At 44.3% G+C, this 26,334-nt stretch overlaps 1 protein-coding gene across 1 annotated transcript in view; it reads right to left on the bottom strand.

The window, feature by feature from the left end:
• The window catches only part of TTC7A (tetratricopeptide repeat domain 7A), a 596,795-nt gene that overhangs the window by 479,121 nt on the left and 91,340 nt on the right, over positions 1–26,334 (bottom strand). Inside the window, exon 5 of the mRNA XM_082252340.1 lies at positions 18,002–18,114. Within this exon, the coding sequence (XP_082108466.1) occupies positions 18,002–18,114 (113 nt within the window). The remainder of the gene's footprint in view (positions 1–18,001; positions 18,115–26,334) is intronic.

Genomic DNA, 26,334 nt, shown 5'->3' with positions numbered 1-26,334 from the left:
CATATTATTGGGGGGGGCAATTGAGGGCTCAGATGTACAAAATGAGCGTACTGGTACGCTAAGGCGCACGGAGAGGTGGCGGTATGCTCAAGAGCCATATTTGGAAGTGGCGGTACTGAGTACCAGTGCATACCGGCCCACTTAAAGCACTGGGTGGAATGCCTTTTTGCCGTCATACTTCACTTTTGAGATGCAAATGTAACCTCACCACGAATGTAGCAGAAGTTATCTGAGTTGTTTAAACAGTTTCGAATCATCTTGGCTTCTGAGAGAAAATTTCACACAACTGTCCCTTGGAAACGTTAGGCAATGATACTTTCACAAGCCACCAGATGTAACTGTATGATGCGTAGATCTGACCTAGACAAATGTACCTCGCAATAAAAGAACTATAAATTACATTTAGGTAATAATATTTAGTTCCAAATTGAAGATAACGTTATACACTTCCATGTGCTACTATTTTCATTGTTCTACCGTACTTTGTTGAGAAGTTACGAGGCATCATGATCATCAGACACCTCCCTCCCTCGTAGGCAAAAATACTCGCCTGTGTATAAATTTTTATTGTGAAAAATCTTGAAAACTTTAGCCAACCAGCATCTTTATCACCTGTTTTCTAATTCCTCTAAAATATCTAAGAATAAGCACATTCTATCTCAGAGGTCAATCATTTCCCAAAATTTGTAGACCAGTGTACTTGTTTATGTTTAACCCTAAAAAACATATTAACCACTTAAGCCCCGGAAGATTTTACCCCCTTCCTGACCAGGGCCTATTTTGCGATTCGGCACTGCGTGACTTTAATGGACAATTACGCGGTCGTGCGACGCTGTACCTAAACGAATTTGACGTCCTTTTTTTCCCACAAACAGAGCTTTCTTTTGGTGGTATTTGATCACCTGTGCGATTTTTTGATCATGCGCTATAAACAAAAAAAGAGCGTCAATTTTGCATAAATAACAATATTTTTCACATTTTTTTATATGAAATTCCCCCCCAAAAAAATGTAAAAATCAAAATTTTTTAACATTTTAGGCCAATTTGTTTTCTGCTACATATTTTTGGTAAAAAAAAAAAAAAAAAAAAAATCGCAAAAAGCGTATTTTGATTGGTTTGCGCAAAAGTTATTGCGTTTACTAACTAAGGGAAAGATTTTTGTCATTTTTGTTGTTTTTTTTTAACGCGTAATGCCGGCGATCTGCGTTTTGTTTTGCGGGACTGCGACATTGGGGCGGACAGATCGGACCCTTGACTGACATTTTTGACACTTTTGGGGTTACCAGTGACATTACTGCTGTAATCAGTGCTATACATATGCACTGTTACTGTAATAATGACACTGGAAGTGAAGGGGTTAACTTTTTTTTGAGACGGAGGGGTTAAGTGTGTCCCTAGGGGCGTGATTCTAACTGTGATTGGCTGTGGCTTTAGGTGTAAGAACAGTGATCAACAGTCCTACATAGTAGAACCGTATGATCACCATTCTTACACAGGGGAGAATGACAGGCGGCTTTGTTTACATTAGCCGCCTGCCTTTCTCCCGGTGTAACGAACGATCGCGAGTGCCCGATGGACATCGGGTCCACCGGGCACACGTGCGGGGGGGGTCCGTGACCGAGCAGGAGCGGGAGCGTGCGCTCGCTCCCCAGAGCCTCACAGGCTAGCGACGTAGACCTACGTCGCTTTGCCTGTGAGAGGCTGACTGCCGCAGTAAATTTACTGACGGCAGTTGGCAAGTGGTTAAAAATATACATTTTCTTTATTAATGTAAGCAATGACAGATTTGGTGGATTTGAAATTTTTGGACCCAATTGAAAACGAATGCCATAGCTAGGTTTTAGGACAGTAAACAGGTTGGTAAGATCTCTGAAACCAGGACCAGAGCAATGATACCTTGGTCCAGAAGGCCTCATGGACATTTGCCAGTCTGTGAGCAAACATAGGAAGGTTTGAGGGGAGAAAATAAGGGGAAGGCAAGGAATAAAACTCACGTTTATAGCCAAGGGGACACCGCCTCTCGTATCCAAACAAATGGAATGCAAAATGCCCAAGCATCCACAAAGGCCAAAAGATGTCCTCCACTCAGGAAAATAGGGGGACACATTCATGCTGAAGGAAGGCTTGTCTGAGGATTTGGCAGACTTTGAGAGCCAGGCTTTGTAGGAGAACATGGGGAGAGACAATCTTAGGGTTGTCTGTGGTCAGGGGAGGGGAAAAATGAAAGGGTTGCTTCTTGACAACTTCACAGTCTGTGCCTGAAGCTGGCCATACACTTAATGAAATTCGGCTGGTTGAGCAGTATTTGATTGACTTCTGTTAAAGGAACATATTGGAAAATTTTTCTTGATAAGTGGCTGCAGCCACTGATCGGTAATTCTGATAGAATTCTGTCAGAATACAATGTCCGATCAGGGAGATTCTTCCATCCATCTCTTTTGTGTGGATGGAGGTATTCTGAATTTAAAGCTTGTCTGAGCTGTCAAAAAAAGTGCGTGGAGAGCTGAAGTTACACTCTGCAGACCTCCGTGAGGAGAGCTCTGAGAGCTGATTGGAGGGAAGGGATACATCCCCCCTATCACACAGCACAAAGGAACAGAGCTGAGGCTGTCATTCAATCTGCTGGAGATCCCTCCCCTGTCACCATTTTTCTCTTGGTGTCAGGAAAATTTGACTCATGCTGATAGCAGATGAATGAAACAGCAGACAGAAATCACAGGCAGTGCTCGTAATTGAGACAAGTACATATTATAAAAGGATATGCTTTGTTAATATTTAATGTTTGAGGTTTACAACCATTTTTTAAAGGAAATAAATACCCAGTCAAGTATATACAATATAATATAATATATATTTCAACAAAGGCCTATGCAGTTTCCTACCTCCATCTGTTCTGTAGAAAATGATAGGACCTCTGTTTTCAAAGAACGTTAACTGGTAGGCTCTGTATCGAAACATATTCAATTCCAGAGCTGTGTGTAACACTGAAACCACAACTTGATCCAGATGTTATAACAAGTATCACACTGGAGCTGCAATACATTTTTTTTAGCTTTTCAACTCTTAAAACAAACTTAGCGAAAGACTTGGTTCCTTAAAATTGCCCCACTGTTCTTCATCAAGTCACAAATTCACATCTACCGTAAAAGACATGATAAGGATACCATATCTCATACACAGTCTGACTGGATTCAAATTCCATTCTAGGTCCTCATATAACATTTTCGGAAATCAAGATTGTACATTCAGAATGTAAAGCATGGTTAGCTAAAGGTGGGCCCTTGATGCATTATAATTGCCACTGACACCAACAATGGGGCACAATTACTGCCACTAAAACCAATGATAGGGCAATATTTCTTCCACTGGCACCAACCATGGGGCACTATTCCTTGCATTGACACCAACGATAGGGCATTATTCCTTCCACTGACACCAATGATGGGGCATTATTCCTTCCACTGACACCAATGATGGGGCATTATTCCTTCCACTGACACCAAAGATGGGGCACTATTCCTTCCATTGACACCAAAGATGGAGCATTATTCCTTCCACTGACGTCAAAGATGAAGCAAATTTTCTTCCACTGACACCAATGATAGGGCTAAAGGTGGGACATTATTCCTTCCACTGAAACCCAAGATGGGCCATTATTCCTTCCACTGACACCAATGATAGGGCTAAAGGTGGGACATTATTCCTTCCACTGAAACCAAAGATGGGGCACTATTCCTACAACTGACGCCAATGATAGGGCCCTATTCCTTCCACTGACACCAATGATGGGGCACTATTCCTTCCACTGACACCAATGATGGGGCATTATTCCCTCCACTGACACCAAAGGTGGGGCATTATTCCTTCCACTGACACCAAAGATGGGGCATTATTCCTTCCACTGACACCAAAGATGGGGCATTATTCCTTCCACTGACACCAATTATAGGGTACTATTCCTACCACTGATGGTAATGATAGGGCATTATTCATTCCACTGACACCAAAGATGGAGCATTATTCCTTCCACTGACACCAATGATAGGGCATTATTCATTCCACTGACACCAAAGATCGGGCACTATTTCTACCACTGACACCAAAGATGCGGCACTATTCCTTCACTGACACCAAAGATGGGGCATTATTCCTTCCACTGACACCAATGATGGGTCACCTTTTTTCCCCCTAATACCATAGATTGGGCATGGTTTAGTCTGGGCACAACTCCCCTAAAGTCTGTTTCCAAACTGGCCCTTTGTTTAGAAAGTTTGGAGACCCCTAGTGTAGAATAATCATATTTCTGACAAGGTCTGAATTACAAACTATAGCTGCTACTATGGCACAGACATAAAAATTATAAATTGTATGCACAAAAGCAAACGATGGTGTGTTAAAGTGTATGAAAAGCTCAAACCTTTTAATTTAGTTATTTGGATAATATGGAATAGGTAAAATAAATCTAAACTCTATAACAAAACATTTTTTTAGGTTTTCCCCCTTTATTTTCACCTGGTAATCCTGCCAGTAATACACTGTCTTTCCTAGGGTGACAACGATCACTCACTTTTTATTCTATGGCCTCAGCGCCGGCGGTTGTCATGCAACTGGTCCAGCTCTCACAGCAACACCCCTTAAACTCCCATTAACCAGTGGTAGCATGGCCCTAAGGAGGTGTCCCCACTGCTAGGCATTGGGTCAGATCTATCTGCCTAGCCTCCTCTGCACTGATTGGCCTGGTGGCCACACACCCCTGGCTCTGTCCACAATGCTCCTCCCTCTGATTGTCTGCGGCGTTGTGGTGCTCTATTTGAGCTTGGGGCTTTGGTTTGTCATTGTGTTCTTTCATTCTGGCTCTTGTACACGTGTCTTGACTTGCCTTGTGTTGGATTGCTAATGTTGCTTGACCCTCTTCCTGACCCTTGCTTGGATGATGGACTATTCTACTGATAGATGCATGACCTCTTGCCTGGATAGGGATTACTCTACTGATTGCCAACTGACCTCTTGCCTGGATAGGGATTACGTTACTAATTGCTGCCTGACCACTTGCCTGGATAGGGATTACTATACTGATTACCACCTGACCTCTTGCCTTGATAGGGATTACACTACTGATTGCCGCCTGACCTCTTGACTGGATAGTAGGGCTGCACGATATTGGGGAAAAAAGTACATTACGATATTTGGTTTTTAACAATATATATTGCGATATTTCTCCCCGACAGTCTCCGGAGGAGGGATCAGTGAGCAGAGCTCAGCTCTCTGCCAGGGGATCCACCACACTTGTAGAACTTCTCCCGCCCGGACAGCCCGAGCCTTGTGTCGGAGCCGGAGTGTAGAGGAAGCGGGCTGAGTGAAGTGTCCCAGCAGTAGTACGGTAGCAGCCTTTGTCCCCCGGTGCTCCTCCGCCATGCTCCGGACGTCTCTCCCCCCTCTCCTGCTGCTTTGCACTGTAGCGCTCTGCAGCCTCTCCACCGCCATGCAATCCAGCTCTGCCTCTTAGTCTCCAGCCGACCATTACTCCGCCCTGCTCCGCCCATTGTCTCTCCATTGAATCTATTTACAAAACATTACAGCCTGATCCCGCCCCCGATGCAGCCAGGAGAGACAATGGGCGGAGCAGGGCGGAGTAATGGTCGGCTGGAGACTAGAGGCAGAGCTGGGATGGCTGGATTGCATCGGGCTGGAGGGGCGGAGTTCCGATCACAGCCGAAAGCAAAACGGATGTGTCGGCTGCCAGCACTGCGAGTCCTCCTCCTCCCCCCGAGTCCCGACTTCTCCCTGCCTCCCTGCCTATGCTAAATATCACGTCTTCGGCGATATGAATATCGCCCACGCCCGCAGAACGATAGTCGATATCACATCGACTATCGTTCAGCCCTACTGGATAGTGATTACGCTACTGATTGCTGCCTGCCCTGACCATTGTTTAGATAATGGACAATTCTTCTGATTTCTGCCTAACCTCTTTCCTGGATAGGGATTACGCTACTGATTGCCGCCTGACCACTTGCCTGGATAGGGATTACACTACTGATTGCCGCCTGACCTCTTACCTGAGTATGGATTACTCTACTGATTGCTGCCTGCCCTGAACATTGTTTGAATAATGAACAATTCTACTGATTTCTGCATAACCTCTTTCTTGGATAAGGATTATTCTACTGATTGCTGCCTGACCTCTTGCCTGGATAGTGACAACTCTACTGATTGCTGCCTGCCCTGACCCTAGCTTGGAAAATGGACTGACCGCTGCACACTTGGCATCCAACCAGTTCCTAGTCTTTCTAACCTCTGAATACGGTACCTACCATGAATCTTAGCCCTATCATGAAGCCATCTGACATGGTAGATGAACTCTTACACTTTTTGAAGCTTGCTGGGGAGTTCCCCAGTCCTAAGCTTACAGCACTTTGCCTTAAGGCAGTATTAAACCCAAAAGCAAAGATTTAATATATTGCCGCATACTAATTCTTAGATGTTGGTGTCTGCATTCGTTTTCTTTTTTAGGCTTTTTTTCCTTTATTTTTATTTGGTGCTCTGACCAGTAGGTCTGCTGTTTTTCAACAGAACAAGCTGTTCTGCAGATGTAGCAGTTAGCAGGTTGAGACAAACCATTTACAACCAACAGAGGTGCTTGCAAAGATCAGTGTTTATTTATGTAAAACCTTTATCTAAAAAAATTAAAAATAAAATAAAAAAAATGTGTGCTGTAAATGCTCGTATAGGGTGATCTGGAGTTTAGCTTAAATTTGTTAGTGTATCTAAATCCGCTAGTACATCTAATAGTTCCCCCCCCCCCCCCCCCCCAAGGCTGAAAATGCTGTGTCCACTAGGCTCCTTTCTTCATCCAAAAGGGTGGGGGGTGTCACTCTAATACAGGCGTTGTGTTACTGGTCAGATCATCAGGCGAAAACAGAGGGGAAAAAGCCCCAAAAAAAAAGGAATGCAGCCACCACATCTAATGATTGGTAAGCTGCAATATATTACATTTTTGGTTTTGGGTTTATCAAAGCTTTAGGTCCTGCAGGCATCCAAGTACCAGTAGACATACTAGATTTAACCACTTGCCCACCGCTCACATGGAGCGTACTGCGGCAAAGTGTCACGATCCCATCCAGCGACGTAGACCTACGTCGCTGGACTCCTCCCCCTGTAGGCGGCGCCGGAGGTGCGCTCCCGCTGTTTTCATTCACAGCGGGAGTCGGGCCAGGGGAGGAGCAGTGGCGATCGCCGCTGCTGTGCCCCGATCGTCGGGGAATCGAGTGAGGAGATCCGCCCGCCTGTGTAAACAGAGCGGGCGGATCTCCATAGTAACAGGGAGTGACAGATCGGACTGTTCAGCATAGCTGGACATCCGATCTGTCCCTGTCTCACAAAGTCACCTCCCCCCCACACGTCAGTAAGCACCAGGCATACATTAACCCCTCCCTCTCCAATAAAATTAACCCCTTCACTGCCAGTGTCATTTTTACAGTAACAGTGCATATGTATAGCACTGATTACTGTAGTAATGTCACTGGTACCTCCAAAAGTGTCAAAAATGTCAGTCAAGGGTCCGATCTGTCTGCCGCAATGTCGCAGTCCCGCAAAAAAAATCGCAGATCACCGCCATTACACGTTAAAAAAAAAAACACCAAAAATGACAGAAATCTTTCCCTTAGTTAGTAAACGCAATAACTTTTGCGCAAACTAATCAAAATACGCTTATTGCGATTTTTTTTTTACCAAACATAGGTAGCAGAAAACAAATTGGCCAAAAATTTTAAAAAAATTTGATTTTTACATTTTTTTGGGGGGGAATTTCATATAAAAAAATGTTAAAAATATTGTTATTTTTTCAAAATAAACGCTATTTTTTTGTTTATAGCGCAAAAAGTAAAAATCGCACAGGTGATCAAATACCACCAAAAGAAAGCTCTGTTTGTGGGAAAAAAAGGACGTAAATTTCGTTTGGGTACGGCGTCGCACGACCGCGCAATTGTCAGTTAAAGTCGCACAGCGCCGAATCGCAAAAAGTGGCCTGGACGGAAGACAGCAAAATCCTCCGGTGGTAAAGTGGTTAAGGGAAGGGCAAGAACTATAAATCAAACAGTGCAAACGTCTTGCTATTTTCTCAGAAGAGGATGCAAACTGGTAAGGCAGATTTCACGCCTTACCTCCTGTGACAGCTCTATGTGGGTTTCCTGCTACTTTCTGTACAGGAAATAAAGCTCACCGTGACCAATAGTGGTGGGTGAATCTTTGCATCGGGCACCCAGACAACAATAACTGCCTGAAAAAGTTTCTCACCCTTCAAAATTCTATCCTCAACTAATTCATTTATATTAAATAATTTAATGTGCACTTTATTTATATTTGGATTAGTGATCGACCGATATCGTTTTTTTAATGCCGATACCAATATTTTGGTCATCGGATATCGGCTGATATTTTCGGACATTAAAAACTTATTTTTTTTTTGTACTCCTTGTAGAGGGATCTGGGGGTCTAAAAGACCCCAAACCCCTCCTCGGCACTGAAAAGCATTCAAAACGCCAAATTTGGCTGTTTTGAATGCTGTAATTTTTTTTAATTCGGCGCCAGTACCCGGAAGTGATGTCATGATTTTTACATGGAGACCCAATCAGAGCTGAATGTGGCTTTGATAGGGTCTTCTCTTCGGCGGCGGTGGAGGTAGGATGCTGGGTCTCCCGTTGGGACAGGAGACCCGGGCGAGCTGCGGAAGGCGGCGGGAGGGGGGAGGGACGTCCCTTCCCGCTCCTTGTAATGACAGCCGAGTGGCTTCTCAGCCGCATTGGTTGTCATTACAAGACAGCCGACCGTCGGCTATGGACGCCGGTACCGGGGCGATGCCTCTAACTGCGGGCATCACTCCGGTACAGCACTTTCCCGAAATATCGGCAAATCCAAACGCCGATACAGCTATATCAGTGTTGCAGATAATCGGTCGATCTCTAATTTGGATAGCCATATTTACATGTTTTGTATACAACCTCTGCTTCCTGGATGTGCCTTAAAGTATAACTAAAGGCAAAACTTCTTTTAAGGCCCTGTTCAGCTCATAAAACGCTCATTTCTGAGGTCTCAAAATGCCCAACAAGCAAAATCCCATTCATTTCAATGGCCCCTGTTCACATCTGAGCGTTTTGTCGCCTGAAGCAAAACGCCTGAAGCTCAAAAAAGTACATGAGCTTCTTTTTTGGCAGATTACAAGCGTTTTTGTTAGCTGGCAATTAGGGATTGACCAATATCGTTTTTTCATTTTGGTCATATCGGTATCGGCCGATATGGGCGATATTTTCGTACATTTAAAAATAAATATTTTTTTTCTTTGACAGGTACTCTGGTGGAGGGATGTGGGGGTCTAAAAGACCCCAAACCCCTCCTCTGCACTTAAAAGCATTCAAAACGCCAAGTTTGGCTGTTTTGAATGCTGTCATTTTTTTTAATCTGGCACCAGACAGTACCTGGAAGTGACATCATGACATCACTTCTGGGTTTTTGCATGGAGACCCAATCAGAGCCGAATGCGGCTTTGATCGGGTCTTCGGCTGCCGTGCAGGCTGGTTGCCTGGGTCTCCCGGGTGGGACGGGAGACCCGGGCAAGCTGCGGAAGGCGGCGGGAGGGGGGAAGGGCGTCCCCTTCCGCTCCTTGCAATGACAGCCAAGCGGCTTCTAAGCCACATTGGTTGTCCTAACAAGACAGCCGACTGTCGCCTATGGTCGCCGGTACCGGGGTGATGCCTCTAGCTGCAGCCATCACTCCGGTACAGAACTTTCCAAAATGTCGAAAATATTGGCCACCTTGGTGCATATCGGCCCTCGATATATCAGCTTTGCCAATAATCGGTCGATCCCTATTGTCAATGCCTGCCTCCAAACACCTGCAAAAAACACCTGAAAAACGCCTGAAAACGATACACTCGGGTGTGAATGGAGCCTTAAAGATTTGGATAAAGTGAAGAGGGATTACAACCCCTGTCAGTTTTTAATCGCTGTCTGTGCCCCGCCCCCCCCCCCCGCCCCCCAGAGGGAGATTCATCCTCTCTATTTGTTCTGTTTATCATTATCATTGAACGTGAAAGAAAAAGTAAAAGAAAATCCCAAATTTTGGGTTGTCCCCAGAAAAGGGGGAATCTTCCAATGGGGACACTAGTACTGGTGGGGGTCCCCACGGAATGCTCTTCATTTGCAGAGATTTCCTCTCACTTCCTGTTTGGCTATGGGACAGGAAGTGAAGGGAAGTCTCTGCAAGGGGACACAAATGGCGAAAAAAAATCTAGCAGGGGTTATAACTCAACCTTACTCTATCCAAAACGACAAAAAAAAAGTCCATCTAAACCTGCTCCATTCACATCAAAACTGCGCAAACAAAATCGTCTGTCGCCGAAAAAAAAGTTCCCACGACTTTCTTCGCAGAATCTTCCCGCGACTGTCCCACGACAAAGCGTGACAAGATCATGCAAAGAAAAATCGCACTGCATTTAGGGTGTCATTAAGAAATAATGGTGTTGCAAACGCGTTCTGTGTTTTGCCATGATTCTGAATCAAGGCAGGAATTGCAGCGATTCAAATTGCCCAGGTGTGACTGGAGCCTGAGCCTAAGCCTGGCTCAGTCATTGGTCGAATTTTGAAAGAATTTTGAAAATCTAAGAATTTTCGTTAGAATTGGGCCGCAGCAATGGCTGATTTTTGTGCGTTCATCGAATTTGAGTGATCAGACATGTTGGAAATTTTTTGAAAAACAAATTATTTTCTAATCCATGATGGGAGAATCGTGTGAGAAATATAAAATATAAAAATGCGCATGAGTGCAAGAAAAGTTCCGGAAAGAAAGGAAAATTCCCAGCCACCAGACTTATTTTCTGTTGCAATATGAGGTAATATTGAAGGCTTGGTTGGTCGCATTTTAAAATCAAGAGTGGCACCATCGAATCCTAAAACGCATGACATTTCTGATTTTCGATAAAAAATTATTTCGAAATTTGACCCATGTATGGCTAGACCTAGAGCCGGTTCACACATATGCGATGACAGACATCGCATGTCACTCGGAGTGCACTGCACTGCAAATCACATGCAATGTCTGTGCGATGCAAATTCAGCCATACAGATTGTATGGCTGAATTTGCATTGCATTCGGATCGAACTCGCACAGGACCCTTTTTTGGGTCCGCACCAGAATTGGATCGCATGGGTGTTCACAGCTATGTGATCCGACTGATGCGGGAACCTGCAGTGGATTGGCAAGGTTCCTGCATCACATATATGTGAACCGGGACATAGAGAAGACGTGTGTTACTGGCCAGATTACCAGGTGAAAAAAAAAATATTAAAACAAATGCAGCCACCACATAAAAAAAAAAAATGCTATATATATATTAACCACTTGCAGACCGCCCGCTGCAGTTTTACTGCAACAGGCTGGCTCGGCTTGCGCGAAATGACGTAGTACTAGACAGTGGGGGGGGGGGGTGGCCGTGATTCCTGCTGGGCACCCGCGATCGCTTCCCGCTGAGGGAGAAGAACAGTCAGCTGTTGTAAACACAGCCGACCGTTCTTCTCCCTGACATGATCACAGAGCGCCTGTGATCCTTCTATATAGGAACACAGGTCTCTATGATCATTTCACAAGTCCCTACCCCCACAGCTAGAAAGCACTCCCCTAGGTTCAAATTTAACCCTTGAATCACCCACTGGGTTAACCCCTTCCCTGCCAGTGTCATTATTACAGTAACAGTGAACATTTTTAGCACTGATTACTGTAGTAAAGTCACTGGTCCCCCCCCAAAAGTGTCAAAAATGTCAGTTAGGGGTCCGATCTGTCCGCCGCAATGTCGCAGTCCCGCTAAAAATCGCAGATCGCAGCCATTACTAGCAAACAATAAAAAAAAAAATAAAAATGGCATAAATCTTTCCCTTCGTTTTGTAGTTTTGCGCAAACCAATCAAAATTCACTGGTTGTGATTTTTTTTTTTTTTTTTTTTTACCAAAATTATGTGGCAAAATACAAATTGGCCTAAAAGGATGAAAACATTTTGATTTCTAAATGTTGTCTTTTTTGGGAATGTTATAGAATGTGAAAAATATAGTTTTTTTCCAGAATTGTCGCTCTTTTTTTTGTTTATAGCGCAAAAATTAAAAATTGCACAGGTGATCAAATACCAACAAAAGAAAGCTCTGTTTGTGGGAAAAAAAGGACATCAATTTTATTTGGGTACAGCGTCGCACGACTGCGCAATTTTCCGTTACAGTAACGCAGTGCCGAATCGCAAAAAAATGGCCTGGTCATTAAGGGGGCAAATCATTCCAGTCCCGAAGTGGTTTTCATTTTATAGCGCTTCAAGCATTTTATTAAAAAAATCCACTTAAAAAAAACTGGAATTAAAATGTAATTTGTTTCTTGTAGCTGTGAGAATTATTATCTTGTGTAATGTGTTAATAACAGAAATAGACAGGTCTGACTCGTATAAAAAGACATAAAATCTCCTCGCAGTCCATCATGACTCATTTATCCTCCCCAGCCCTGAAAATGTTTCATTTGCTCATTTCCTGTAAATGATTCACAGAGTAAGTAGAGCAGAATAAGGAAAGGCCACACACTTCGGATGGCTGGGACCGACCTTCCCCTCTGCTAATAAGACCAACAAATGTTTCCTGAATTCTGTACCAAAAATCCCATAATCCTTCACTGCTGTCTATGTGGGCAAAAGTCTGACCTGTCATCTATAGTCGGCGAGAGTTTTCAAAAAGCATGCATGCAGTAAAAGATGCCTAACTGCACCCCCCTTAGGATGTATGAGCTTTATGTGTCAGCAAAAGTCCCCTCAAGCATTACTCTGCACGCTAACCCCCTAAGCATACACTCACCGGCCACTTTATTAGGTACAACTGTTCAATTGCTTAGTAACACAAATTGCTAATCAGTCAATCACATGGCAGCAACTCAATGCATTTAGGCATCTAGACATGGTGAAGACGACTTACTGAAGTTCAAACTGAGCATCAGAATGGGGAAGAAAGCGGATTTAAGTGACTTTGAACGTGGCATGGTTGTTGGTGCCAGACGGGCTGGTCTGAGTATTTCAAAAACTGCTGATCTACTGGGATTTTCAAGCACAACTATCTCTCTGATTTAAAGAGAATGGCCTGAAAAAGAGAAAATATCCAATGAGCGGCAGTTGTGTGGAGGAAAATGGCTTGTTGATGTCAGAAGTCAGAGGAGAATGAGCAGACTGGTTCGAGATGATATATAAAATAGAAAGGTACTCACAAACGATGATATAAAAATAGCATATCAGTAGTAAAGGAAATGGTAATCCCAGTGTCCAAATTCAGCGGCCAGCGCTGTGTCCCCAGTAGACGGGAAGTATCGATCCTCCACTTGTTACAGCCCGATGCTTTGAGACCGCTTGTGCCATCCTGAATTTGGACACTGGGATCACCATTTCCTTTACTACTGATATGCTGTTTTTATATCATCGTTTGTGAGTACCTTTCTATTTGGTCTATTAAACGTTTATCCAGATATACTGCACTTAGTGTGGCGCCTGTTTTCCTCTTACAGCTCGCCACAAGTCCCTTCTACTTGTTTACAGAGCAGCCTGCGGAGTGTAGCATATGGAGACGTATGTACATGGACTTTTTATATGGACTCTTCCAATTCAATTCAATATCTTTAGGCTACTGTGTCAATTTAAGTAGCATATGTCTGTATTGGAGCTTGTGGAAGTTTTTGGACACTCATTTCCCTAGTTGTGCGCCAGGTTTACCCCCCCTTTCTTTTCCAGTTTGGTTCGAGATGATAGAAAGGCAACAGTAACTCAAATAACCACTCGTTACAACCAAGGTATGCAGAATAACATCTGTGAACGAACAACATATCGAACCTTGAAGCAGATGGGCTACAGCAGCAGGAAACAACACCGGGGGGCCACTCCTGTCAGCTAAGAACAGGAAACTGAGGCTACAATTCGCACAGGCTCACCAACATTACACAATGGAAGATTGGAAAAAAGTTGCCTGGCCTGATGAGTCTCATATAAACATAAATTGTGCAGCGCTCAAATGTTAAAGTGAGTACAATGGGATACACACTGAAATGCAAAAATAAAGTCCAATATTCAAAATTAGAAAAAAAGGAAGGTGACCAGTCCCACATAGAAGAGTGAATACTTGTGATAAATCCCACACCAAAAAGAGAATATAATTCGCTCACCAGATGGCATGGACCCAAAGTACCTTACAGCAATTGGGTCATGCAGGCTGAAAGTGATGATCTCCTTGGAGAGGAAAGGCAGAGGCTTCCACGAATTCTCCTCCAAATGGTGGATATAGGAAGGTCACTCAAGGATGGTACACATATGGATATCTGGAAATCCCCACTCAGAAAGGTGTATGTGGGATAAATCTGATGAGTATCAATTTCAGCGTAAACAACATGGATCCACCCTGCCTTGTATCAATGGTTAAGGCTGGTGGTGGTGGTGTAATGGTGCGGGGGATATTTTCTTGGCACACTTTGGCCCTCTTAGACCAATTGAGCATCGTTTATTGTTGCTGCCCATGTCCATCCCTTTATGACTACAGTGTACCCATCTTCTGATGGCTCCTTCCAGCAGGATAATGCACCATGTCACAAAGCTCCAATCATCTCACCTCTGGTTTCTTCACCATGACAATGAGGTCACTGCACTCCAATGGCCTCCACACTCACCACATCTCATCCAATAGAGCACCTTTGGGATGTGGTGGAACGGGAGATTGGCATTATGGATGTGCAGCCGACAAATCTGCAGCAACTACGTGATACTATCATGTCACTATGGAGCAAAATCTCTGAGGAATGTTTCCAAAACCTTGTTGAATCTTTTTTAGCCGCTGCATTTTTTGGAAAGGGTCAGGGACTTTTTTAAATGCAAAACAGTGCTTTTTTTTTTTGTTACATAGACATCAATGGAGAAGCTGCAGTGTGTTTTTGCCGCAATTTGGGGTTTTTAATCTGCCCAACAACAAATTGGACAAAAAAAAGAATAAAATACACAAATTGTGGCAAAATCGCAGTAAGATTGCGTGTGCAAAAATGCAGAACGCACAGCACAATGCACTGTAGAATGCACCAATCGCAAACTGCATAAATGTGAACCGAGCCAAGTATTTGGCAATGTGCAGAGAAGAGTTGGGACTGGCCAGAGAGGAATCACTTTGATGCAGCTGGCAAGCTTGAATATGTATTGCAATACATGCAGATCAAGAACCCGTTTTTATGGAAAAGCTTGCTAGTAGTATATACGGGTGTATATATATATCAGTGTGCGGAGGGTTGGTTCAGAATTTTCAGTAGACATATGAGTTTTTCCATACATTTCTGCATATAATATTATAAAGGTGCATCTCATAAAATTAGAATATCATCAAGTTAATTTATTTCAGTAATTCAATTCAAAAAGTGAATCTCATATACAGTATTTTATATAAATGCGTTACACGCAGAGTGATATATTTCAAGCATTTCTTTCTTTTATTTTAATGATTATGGCTTACAGCTAGTGATAACCCACAATTCAGAATCTCAGAAAATTGGAATATTTTGAAAAAGTTCAATATTGTAGACTCGTGTGGGGTTTATTTACTAAAACTAGAGAGGGCAAAATTAGTCACAATTCTGCAGAGAAACCAATCAGCTTCTAACCTCAGCTTGTTTAACCTCCCTGGCGGTATGACTCTTTCCGATTTTAGGTGCTGAAAGCGGTACCATTATTTTGCATGTAATTCTTAAGAACGAGCAGCCCAAACCAACTATTTACATATGATTTTTTTTTTTACTGTGCGTTCTTCTTTATAACATCTCGGGTATGATAAAGTTTGAAACACAAAATCATAAGTTATAATATAATAAATAACTATAAATAAGTTAAAGTATGATATATATATATATAGATAGATATATACACATATACATATATATTATATATATATATATATATATATATATATATACACATATACATATAGATTATATATATATATATATATATATATATATATATATGTGTGTGTGTGTGTATATATATACACACACATAAAAAGTACAGTTAGGCTCCTTTCACACAGCCGCTCCGTGTGAAAGGTCCGCTGCGGGACTTTTTTTTTTTTTTTCCACGGAGCGGATGACATTTCTGTCATCCGCTCCGTGTGCCCGCATATCATCCCATCCGTTTGCGGATGATATGCGGACATAATGTAAGTATATGGCACTGCGGATGTCAGCGGATGACACCGCTGACATCCGATTTTCCTTCCTTTCCGTTTTTTACACGGATGGAAAAATGGGGTTCTGTTCCGTTCCAAAAAACGGAACAGAACTGAAAGGAGGAAAATCGGATGTCAGTGGATGGTATTCCGCTGACATCCGCAGTGCCATTCACTTACATTGATGTCCGCAAATCATCCGCAAAAAAATAGGATGATTTGCGGACACACGGAAAGCAGCGGAGCGGCCGTGTGAAAGGACCCTAAGGGCTCTTTCACTCAGCCGTTCAGTTATTTTTTTCCGCTCTGATGCTTTTTTTTTTTTTTTACACGGAGCGGATGACATTTGTGTCATCCGCTCCGTATGTCTGCATATCATCCCATCCGTTTGCGGATGATATACGGACATAATGTATGTCTATGGGCATTGCGGATGTCAGCGGTGTCATCTGCTGACATCCGCAATGCCCATAGACATAATTATTTTGCATCCGTTACGTTTTTTAAATGGAACAAACATAGGGTTCTGTTCCGTTCCAAATACGGAACAGAACTGAAAGGACGAAAATCGGACGTCAGCGGATGGTCATCCGCTGACATCCACAATGCCATTGACATTCATTATGTCCGTATATCATCCGCAAAAATATAGGATGATATACGGACATGCGGAACGCCCATGTGAAAGGGCCCTAAAACTGCAGGAAAGGGCACTAGGGGGCAAACTAATGTGAATTTATCTTATGTTGTAATGTATCAGTGTGTTTGGCGTGTTTTACTATTTGAATTTGCCGCCGGTTCCACCCCCCCCCCCTGCGAGCGTCACATCGCAGGAGACGGAAGCCGGGGCATAGAGCATCGGGAGGAAGATCCGCCGCCGCACACCGCCAGGATACATTGCTGGATCCCGGTGACAAGGTGAGTACCTTCTCTTACAGGATCCAGCGATCTCCCTAGTGGTACCACTTTTGGCACTGAAATTTAACCCCGAGCCACACTCGGGAATACCGCTAGGGAGGTTAAATGGTTTCTCAGTCTGGTTCTGTCATCCGCTGACATCCGCAATCCCATTGACATACATTATCTCCGTTTATCATCCGCAAACGGATGGGATGATAAACAGACATACGGAGTGGATGACACAAGTGTCATCCGTGTCCGTAAAAAAAAAAAAGTGCCGGAGCGGATCAAAAAACGGTCCGCCCCGTGTGAAAGGACCCTAATACATTTTTTTACAAAATTCTAATTTTCTGAGATACTGAATTTTGGGTTGTCACTAGCTGTAAGCCATAATCATCAAAAGTAAAAGAAAGAAATGCTTGAAATATATCACTCTGTGTGTAATGCATCTATATAAGATATAGGAGTTTCACTTTTTGAATTGAATGACTGAAATAAATTAACTTTTTGATGATATTCTAATTTTTTGAGATGCACCTGTATATACTTGACAACATTTTACCATCATACTACAATCCAATACACGTGTTCTTTGTTACATGCACTGCTTGCCAGTGTGCTGAGGGGCAGGTGCATTGCTTTACTCTGTATATGGCGACAATGAATAGCAATGCACCGTGACCTCAACAAGCATATACAGCATGCTGTGGTACAACAGGTAACACCGACAGGTGATACTGAGCCTCCATGAATGAAGGAACATTAATGCAATATAAATAGAAGGACAGGGAGAGTAAGGCTGGGAAATGAAGGAGCTAGATGATGCTGGACGTTCTCCACTCACCCTCTCTTGAAGTGCGCGGCATAGCCGCTCTGAAGTGCCGCCTCCAGGAAGTAGCTGAGCTCAAAGTCAGGACAGGGTGAGCTGCCTTTAGTGTTCCTCGAGCTGTTCAGGGCCTAGTAGTGAAAAGGAGAGAGAGAGGTGAGAACTGCATGTGTGCAAATCAGGAAAATAAATCCATGCAAGGCTAGAGGACTACAAATCATCATCTATCACAGGAGTCTTCCAACTTTCCAAACAAAGGGCCGGCTTACTGTCCTTCAGACTTTAGGGGGCCAACATTGGTGTCATTGGGAGATATTATGCCCCATCGTTGATGTCATTGGGAAGAATTGTGCCCCATGGTTGGTGTCATTGGGAGGAACTATACCATATCATTGGTGCCATTGGGCCTCATTGTTATTGGGAGGACTTGTGTCCCATCATTGGTGTCATGGTGAGGAATTGTGTCCCATAGTTGGTGTCATTAGGATGAATTGTGTCCCAACATCGAGAGAAATTGTGCCCCATCATTGGTGTCAGTGGGAGAAATTGTGCCCCATCATTGGTGTCAGGGGGAGGAATAGTGCCCCATCATTGATGTCATTGGGAGGAATAGTGCCCCATCATTGGTGTCATTGGGAGGAATAGTGCCCCATCATTGGTGTCATTGGGAGGAATAGTGCCCTATCATTGGTGTCATTGGGAGGAATAATGCCCTATCATTGGTGTCATTGGGAGGAATAGTGCCCCATCATTGGAGTCATTGGGAGTAATAGTGCCCCATCATTGGAGTCATTGGGAGGAATAGTGCCCCATCATTGGTGTCAGTGGGAGGAATAGTGCCCCATCATTGGTGTCATTGGGAGAAATAGTGCCCCATTATTGGTGTCATTGGGAGGAAGTGTCCCATCATTGGTGTCATTGGGAGGAATAGTGCCCCATCATTGGTGTCATTGGGAGGAATAGTGCCCCATCATTTGTGCCAGTGGAAGGAATAGTGCCCCATCATTGGTGTCAGTGGGAGGAATAGTGCCCCATCATTGGTGTCAGTGGGAGGAATAGTGTCCCATCATTGGTGTCATTGGGAGGAATAGTGCCCCATCATTGGTGTCATTGGGAGGAATAGTGCCCCATCATTGGTGTCATTGGGAGGAATAGTGCCCCATCATTGGTGTCATTGGGAGGAATAGTGCCCCATCATTGGTGTCATTGGGAGGAATAGTGCCCCATCATTGGTGTCATTGGGAGGAATAGTGCCCCATCATTGGTGTCATTGGGAGGAATAGTGCCCCATCACTGGTGTCATTGGGAGGAATAGTGCCCCATCATTGGTGTCATTGGGAGGAATAGTGCCCCATCATTGGTGTCATTGGGAGGAATAGTGCCCCATCATTGGTGTCATTGGGAGGAATAGTGCCCCATCATTGGTGTCATTGGGAGGAATAGTGCCCCATCATTGGTGTCATTGGGAGGAATAGTGCCCCATCACTGGTGTCATTGGGAGGAATAGTGCCCCATCATTGGTGTCATTGGGAGGAATAGTGCCCCATCATTGGTGTCATTGGGAGGAATAGTGCCCCATCATTGGTGTCATTGGGAGGAATAGTTCCCCATCATTGGTGTCAGTGGAAGGAATAGTGTCCATTCATTATGCCCCATTGTTGGTATCAGTGGATGAAACAGTGCCTCAAGGGCCGGATAAAAGCAAGCAAAGGGCCACATCTGGCAGACGCAGTTTAGAGACCACTGATCTATCAGAATACAATCAGAGAATCTTCTATCATAATCTTTATGTATGGAAGAGTTTATTACAAACAAATCATTCTCACATGTTGAAAACCTTGATAGATACTATATATTTATACTATAAACACTAGCAAAAACCTTTATAAATACCACCAAGTTACCATAGCTAGAGAGATAATAGTATTTAGTCACATTTATCTGGAGCTGTTTTGCAATGTGGAAGATGTTTCACCATTCCTCATTGTAGCTTCCTCTGTTTCGCAACTGATGAAGACACTTAGATTATGGGCCATACACACTATAAGATTTTCTGAAGACTTTTTCCTTTAGATTTACCAAAACCATATAATATGAGGTCAAACCTAAACACTTTCAATTTGTATGCAATCAGGCAGGCCCTTGCACTACATAGAAAAGGTAAATCTGAAGGAAATCTAACCACAAAAGTTGGATAGTGTGTATCCAGTTTAAGTAATAAAACTTCTTAAGGCTGTTTTCACACTGAGGAGTTTTTTTAAGGGCTTTTGTGTTAGCAAAAAAAGCAGCTAAAAACCTCAAGAAAAATGCTTCCTTTTAAAATTAACAAACGTGTTCACACTGGAGCAGTGCGATTCCATTGTGGTGAGAAAATCCTGCTTACAGCATTTTTGGAGCGTGTTCGGGGAGTTTAAAAAAACACAATAAAAGCACTTCCTATTGAAAGCAAACGTGGTAAAAACACAGCAAAAACCCACCCGCAATGCCTTTATGGTGCGGTTTTTGACTCACATGTTCTTTAAAGAGTAACTTCACTTTTGTTGAGAAAAAAACATTCCCCTCGGGGTGATCTCTGTACATTGCAAGGATTATAATAAACTTTGTTGCAGATTCCTACCTTTTGTTATTCTGAAGAACTCACTGTTTGTTCCTCTGTGCTAAGTGGGTGGGAGTGGTTTCATAATTATCTATCACCTGTGGCAGCTGCAGGGCTCTAATGAGGAAATCTGCTGGGCCTGCATCCCTTTAGACCTGTTCCTATTGGGAGTATCTCACCAAAAATTACATTTTTTGTTGCAGGGGATGCCAGAAATCTAACTTTTATCTTAGGCAGACTTCTGGGAAGATCGGTCAGCCAATCACACAAGCAGGAAATGATGTTTCTGGGGTGTGGTCAGTATACATTCTGTGTACAGAACAGCTCCAGGCAGCCATATTGTATATTCAGAATATTACAGAGGCTGAAGATATAAAAGGTAAGGATATTTTTAATTACATTCAATTATAATATGATTTGTGTCACAATTGTATAGGTGATGGTACAGGCGATGGTATAAGTATGGCACAGGTCATGGTAAGGGCATGGCACAGGTCATGGCACAGGTGATGGTACAGGCATGTCACAGGTCATGGTACAGGCATGTCACAGGTCATGGTACAGGAGATAGTATAGGCATGGCACAGGTCATGGTATAGGCATGGCACAGGTCATGGTAAGGGCATGACACAGGCCATGGCACAGGTGATGGTACAGGCATGGCACAGATGATGGTATAGGCATGGCACAGGTCATGGTACAGGCATGGCACAGGTCATGGCACAGGTCATGGTAAGGGCATGGCACAGGTCATGGTAAGGGCATGGCACAGGTCATGGCACAGGTGATGGTACAGGCATGTCACAGGTCATGGTACAGGCATGTCACAGGTCATGGTACAGGCATGTCACAGGTCATGGTACAGGAGATAGTATAGGCATGGCACAGGTCATGGTAAGGGCTTGGTACAGGCATGGCACAGGTCATGGTACAGGAGATGGTATAGGCATGGCACAGGTCATGGTAAGGGCATGGCACAGATGATGGTATAGGCATGGCACAGGTCATGGTAAGGGCATGGTACAGGCATGGCACAGGTCATGGTACAGGAGATGGTATAGGCATGGCACAGGTCATGGTAAGGGCATGGCACAGATGATGGTATAGGCATGGCACAGGTCATGGTAAGGGCATGGTAGAGGCATGGCAAAGGTCATGGTACAGGAGATGGTATAGGCATGGCACAGGTCATGGGTCATGGTACAGGCATGTCACAGGTCATGGTACAGGAGATGGTATAGGCATGGCACAGGTCATGGTAAGGGCATGGCACAGATGATGGTATAGGCATGGCACAGGTCATGGTAAGGGCATGACACAGGTCATGGCACAGGTGATGGTACAGGCATGTCACAGGTCATGGTACAGGAGATGGTACAGGCATGGCACAGATGATGGTATAGGCATGGCACAGGTCATGGTACAGGCATGGCACAGGTCATGGTACAGGAGATGGTATAGACAGGGCACAGGTCATGGTTAGGGGATGGCACAGATGATGGTATAGGCATGGCACAGGTCATGGTAAGGGCATGGCACAGGTGATGGTACAGGCATGTCACAGGTCATGGTACAGGAGATGGTATAGGCATGGCACAGGTGATGGTATAGGCATGGCACAGTAGGTACAGGCATGGCACAGTATGTACAGGCATGGCATAGTAGGTATAGGCATGGCACAGTAGGTATAGGCATGGCACAGTAGGTACAGGCATGGCACAGTTTGTACAGGCATGGCACAGTAGGTATAGGCATGGCACAGTATGTACAGGCATGGCACAGCACTGCTACTTACTGTGCCCGGATTGTTACCCACTGCAGCGGCTTCAATCACTTACCTGCTCTCCTGGGCAGTGGGCTGGCTCGTCGGCTCGACTCCTGTGGCTCGCTGGCTCGACTCCTGTCACTCCACACTCCGACAGACATTCACGGTGCGCTGCTCCTCTCTTCGCTGACGGCGGCGGGAACGGGCGGGAAGGTGACTGAGTCGGACGGTGCGTGACTGACGCATGCACCGGCACCGCCCCAAACGACGTCAGCCGGGAACCCCACCCCCGGGAACCCCCCCCATAGCCAGAAATACATCCGGCGCCCCTAGTGAGGTTTTAAATGGTAATTTTTTTTTTTTCTCACTGCTGATCTGACTGCTGTAACGTTGTCAGCGACCCACTCAGATGCGGCCCACAGTTTGGGAAGTCCTGGTATACGCTAGATTATTTCTTCTTTTTTTGCTATTTTTTTTTTTCCACAAAAGTGGAGTTACCTTTTGAGAACCGCACCACAAATGCAGTAAAATCATGTTTTTGCAGCAGATCAGTGTGAAAGTAGCCTTAAAGATGTTGTAAAGTCAGAAGGATTTTACATTCTCTGCATTTAGAGAAAAAGCCTTCTGTGTGCAGCAGCCCCCCTATTATTTATCTGAGCCACCTCTCTATCCAGCAATGTCCATAAGTGCCTCAGTCACCTGAGACTCTCTCTTTTGATTGGCAGAGACACTGCAGCAGTGCCATTGGCTCCCTCTGCTGTCAATCAAACTTAGTTAGCCAATCAGTGCAAAACTGTGCAAAGCCATTGCACATATCAGGTAAGTATAACATGTTTCTTTTTTAAATTACAACCTTGACAATCACTTTAACCAGGGTTCCTCCAGAAATTGCTAGTGGTTCCCTGAGCAAGAAGCAATTTCTGCCTCTCAGATAAGTTACCTCTGACACCAATGTAAAGAGCATTACTCCCACTGACCACCAATGTAAGGATCATTCTTTCCACTGACCACCAAAGAAAGGATCATTCTTCCCACTGACCTCCAATGTAAGGATCATTCTTCCCAATTTTTCTTTATTAAAAGTCTTGCAATCAGTAAGCATAAAATCAATATACATAAATAAATATATACATATTTACATGAAAATGGGAAAAAAATATATAGCAAATTCTGCTCTCAAAGAATGGCTTTACAGCAAAAACAAAACTCACATCATGAACATGTCATACCAGGGAAAATAATCTTAGTAAGACTCACACCACTGCACCAGACATCAAAACCTGCGAGGTCAAGAAACAAAACCACCCCCATTATGCATGCAGCCCTTCTTCAAAAAGAAGATATTAACCAAAAAAAGCTAAAGGAGTGAAAGAAATAGCATAGGAATTAGGAAATAAGCTCCTCACCCAGAGATGGACAGTTCACCTAAAGCAGATATTCCTCCACGCCCTCATCCAGACCACTCGAGGCTCCCTGCCCTTCAAGACCCCAAATTTTCCCAACCTCAACTAAAATATCGTACACCACCACCTCGAGAGGTAGGACTTTCTTCCGCAGGGTAATCTGGCACTGTGCATTCCATGTGAAGTAACAGACAACTATACTAACTAGAAAAAGTGTATCCAAATCAAAATCCCAGCGAGTCTGAAATGCCCCGTACACCCACTTGGCATAACACATGCGATAGAGAAAGGGGATGTCGAGAGCCCTCCCCACCCTTTTATACACATCTATTTTTAAAGGGACACTGGAGCAAAAAGTGATCCATAGACTCCACTTTACCAACACACTCTGCTCTAGGACAATCCCGATCATCCACAGGGCAATGCTTCAGGTTCCCTCTCACATAGTGCCTTCCATGGAAAGTGAGCCAGGATTGATCCCTAAACTTCAAAGGGATTCTTCCCAAGTTAATTAAACGCAATTAAACTCCCTCATTACGGAACCTGGGCAATCCCTTAAGGCCAGTGACACACTGAAAGCAGGGCCCAAAATCCTCTTCTCCAGAAGCGTCCTGGGGAGGGACTGGATATCCTCCACTGTCACCTGCCACTGCTGAAGTATTTTCAGACACGGGGCAACATAAGCTGGAAGCTTGCCATGTCAGACTCTCAGACTTTTCACTGGCCCGCCATCTTCCCAACATCGTAGAAAAGGCCTAAACCAAGACTGAAAAATACCCACCCATCCCAGCGGGGTCTCTACTTACATTTTACCAAGACTGTACTTTAAAAAGAGCAGAGAACAGAAAACTATAGGTTTGACCATTCCTAGGCCACCCTCCCGTCTGGACAGGTAAGTTACAATGTGCTTGATCAGGTTCAGCCTATTTCCCCATAACAGTTATAAAAAGCAGCTGTACACCCTTGCATAGATCGATTCTGGCAAGATACAGACAAAGCTGACATTTAAAAAGATCGGGATCAGGTAAGTTTTTCATCAAGTCAGCCCTCTCCCTCAAGGAAAGTTTCCATTTCTTCGAGCTTGCTACTTTATGATTGGCATCCACCAACCTGCTTTCCCAATATAAATGACCATAGTCACCAAGACCATATTTGATGCCCAACACTTTATTTTCCTGCTGGGGCTCAGGGAAGGCATCTGGAAGTTCGAAGCTTTCACCCTCATCAACCATCCAGAAAACTTCTCTCTTTACATGGTTGACTTTAGAGCCAATCACAGAGACCACCTCCGGCGCCTCCTCTGTCCCAGAGACAATAACAGACACATCATCGGCATAAGCCACAACCTTCAAAGGTGGCACACAAGCAACGCCCAAAGGCACCCCACACAATGATCTGCCCTCTAGCCTTCTTACAAAGGGGTCGATTGCAAAAAGCGTATAGTAGGGGGCTCAAAGAACACTGTTGGCGCACACCAGAACCAACCTCAAAAGGCCATCCAACCCAACCATTAACAAGTGGGAAGCTCTCGGCCCCTTTATAAAATGTTTTCAGCCAATCTATAAACCTCCCCTGCAGGCTGTATCTACCAAGTAGCAAATACAGGTACTCACGATTGACTCGAAAATTGACTCAAAAGCCTTCGCCTGATCCAATGCCATCTTACTTTCTCCATCTAGCAGCCCTGCATTGCTCCAAAGCCTCCCGGACAGCTAAAACTGCTAAAAAGGTACTTCTACCTTAGACCGAGCAGTGCTGATGACTGAACAACAAATCGGCTGCTACCGACGACAAGCGGCAAAAAATAATTTTTGCCAAGATCTTTCTATCAACATTGAGAAGACTGATGGGGCACCAGTTCTCAATCATTGAGGGGTCTTTATCCTTCGACAGAAGAATCACAGCAGATTGCCTCATGGAGGGAGGGAGCAAACTCTCTTCTAGACAGCTGTTATAAACCTCCGCTAAAAAGGGAGCCAGAATGGACTTAAAACACTTGTAAAATTCAGCTGTCAGCCCATCTGGCTGAGGCGATTTTTTGGTAGCTAGCTTGTCTATAGCACAAACTACCTCATCCACTGAGATTGGTCCTGAAATCCAATCAAAGGCAATGTTCCATTTCCCAATCCTGGAGTAGAATTCAGAAAGCTTTCCATTTTGTCCTGACTAAGGTCCTTTCTTCCCAGAAGGTCTGCGTAATATGACCTCCAGATCTCCAGGGTCCTTGATCTGGATTTCACCAGGGAACCTGTGCTGTCTCTCAGGCCTAAAACCATCTTAACAGCTATGCCTTGCATACAATTCCGGTAAGGATCAGGTGAGTGATATTTCCCATAATCCCTCTCCAGAACCAAGGAGGCATGCCGGTTGTATTGACACTGCCTAAGAAGAAGCTTCACCTCAGAGATCCCCCCTGAGTTGCTCTGAGCTGTCAATGGACAGGGACTAGACGTGGAGTAGGCCGAGAGGGAAGATCCGCTAAACCGCCCCCCCCCCCCCAAGCAGCTTCCGCTAGTCTGGAGGATCTACGCACAATAGATGTAGGAACCACCACAGGAGGGACTGACTCAGGGACCACATCACCAGG

This window comes from Pelophylax lessonae (assembly GCF_965119305.1).
Source record: "Pelophylax lessonae genome assembly, chromosome: 3".
Taxonomy (NCBI): Eukaryota; Metazoa; Chordata; class Amphibia; order Anura; family Ranidae; genus Pelophylax; species Pelophylax lessonae.
This window is presented reverse-complemented; position numbering and strand designations above follow the sequence as displayed.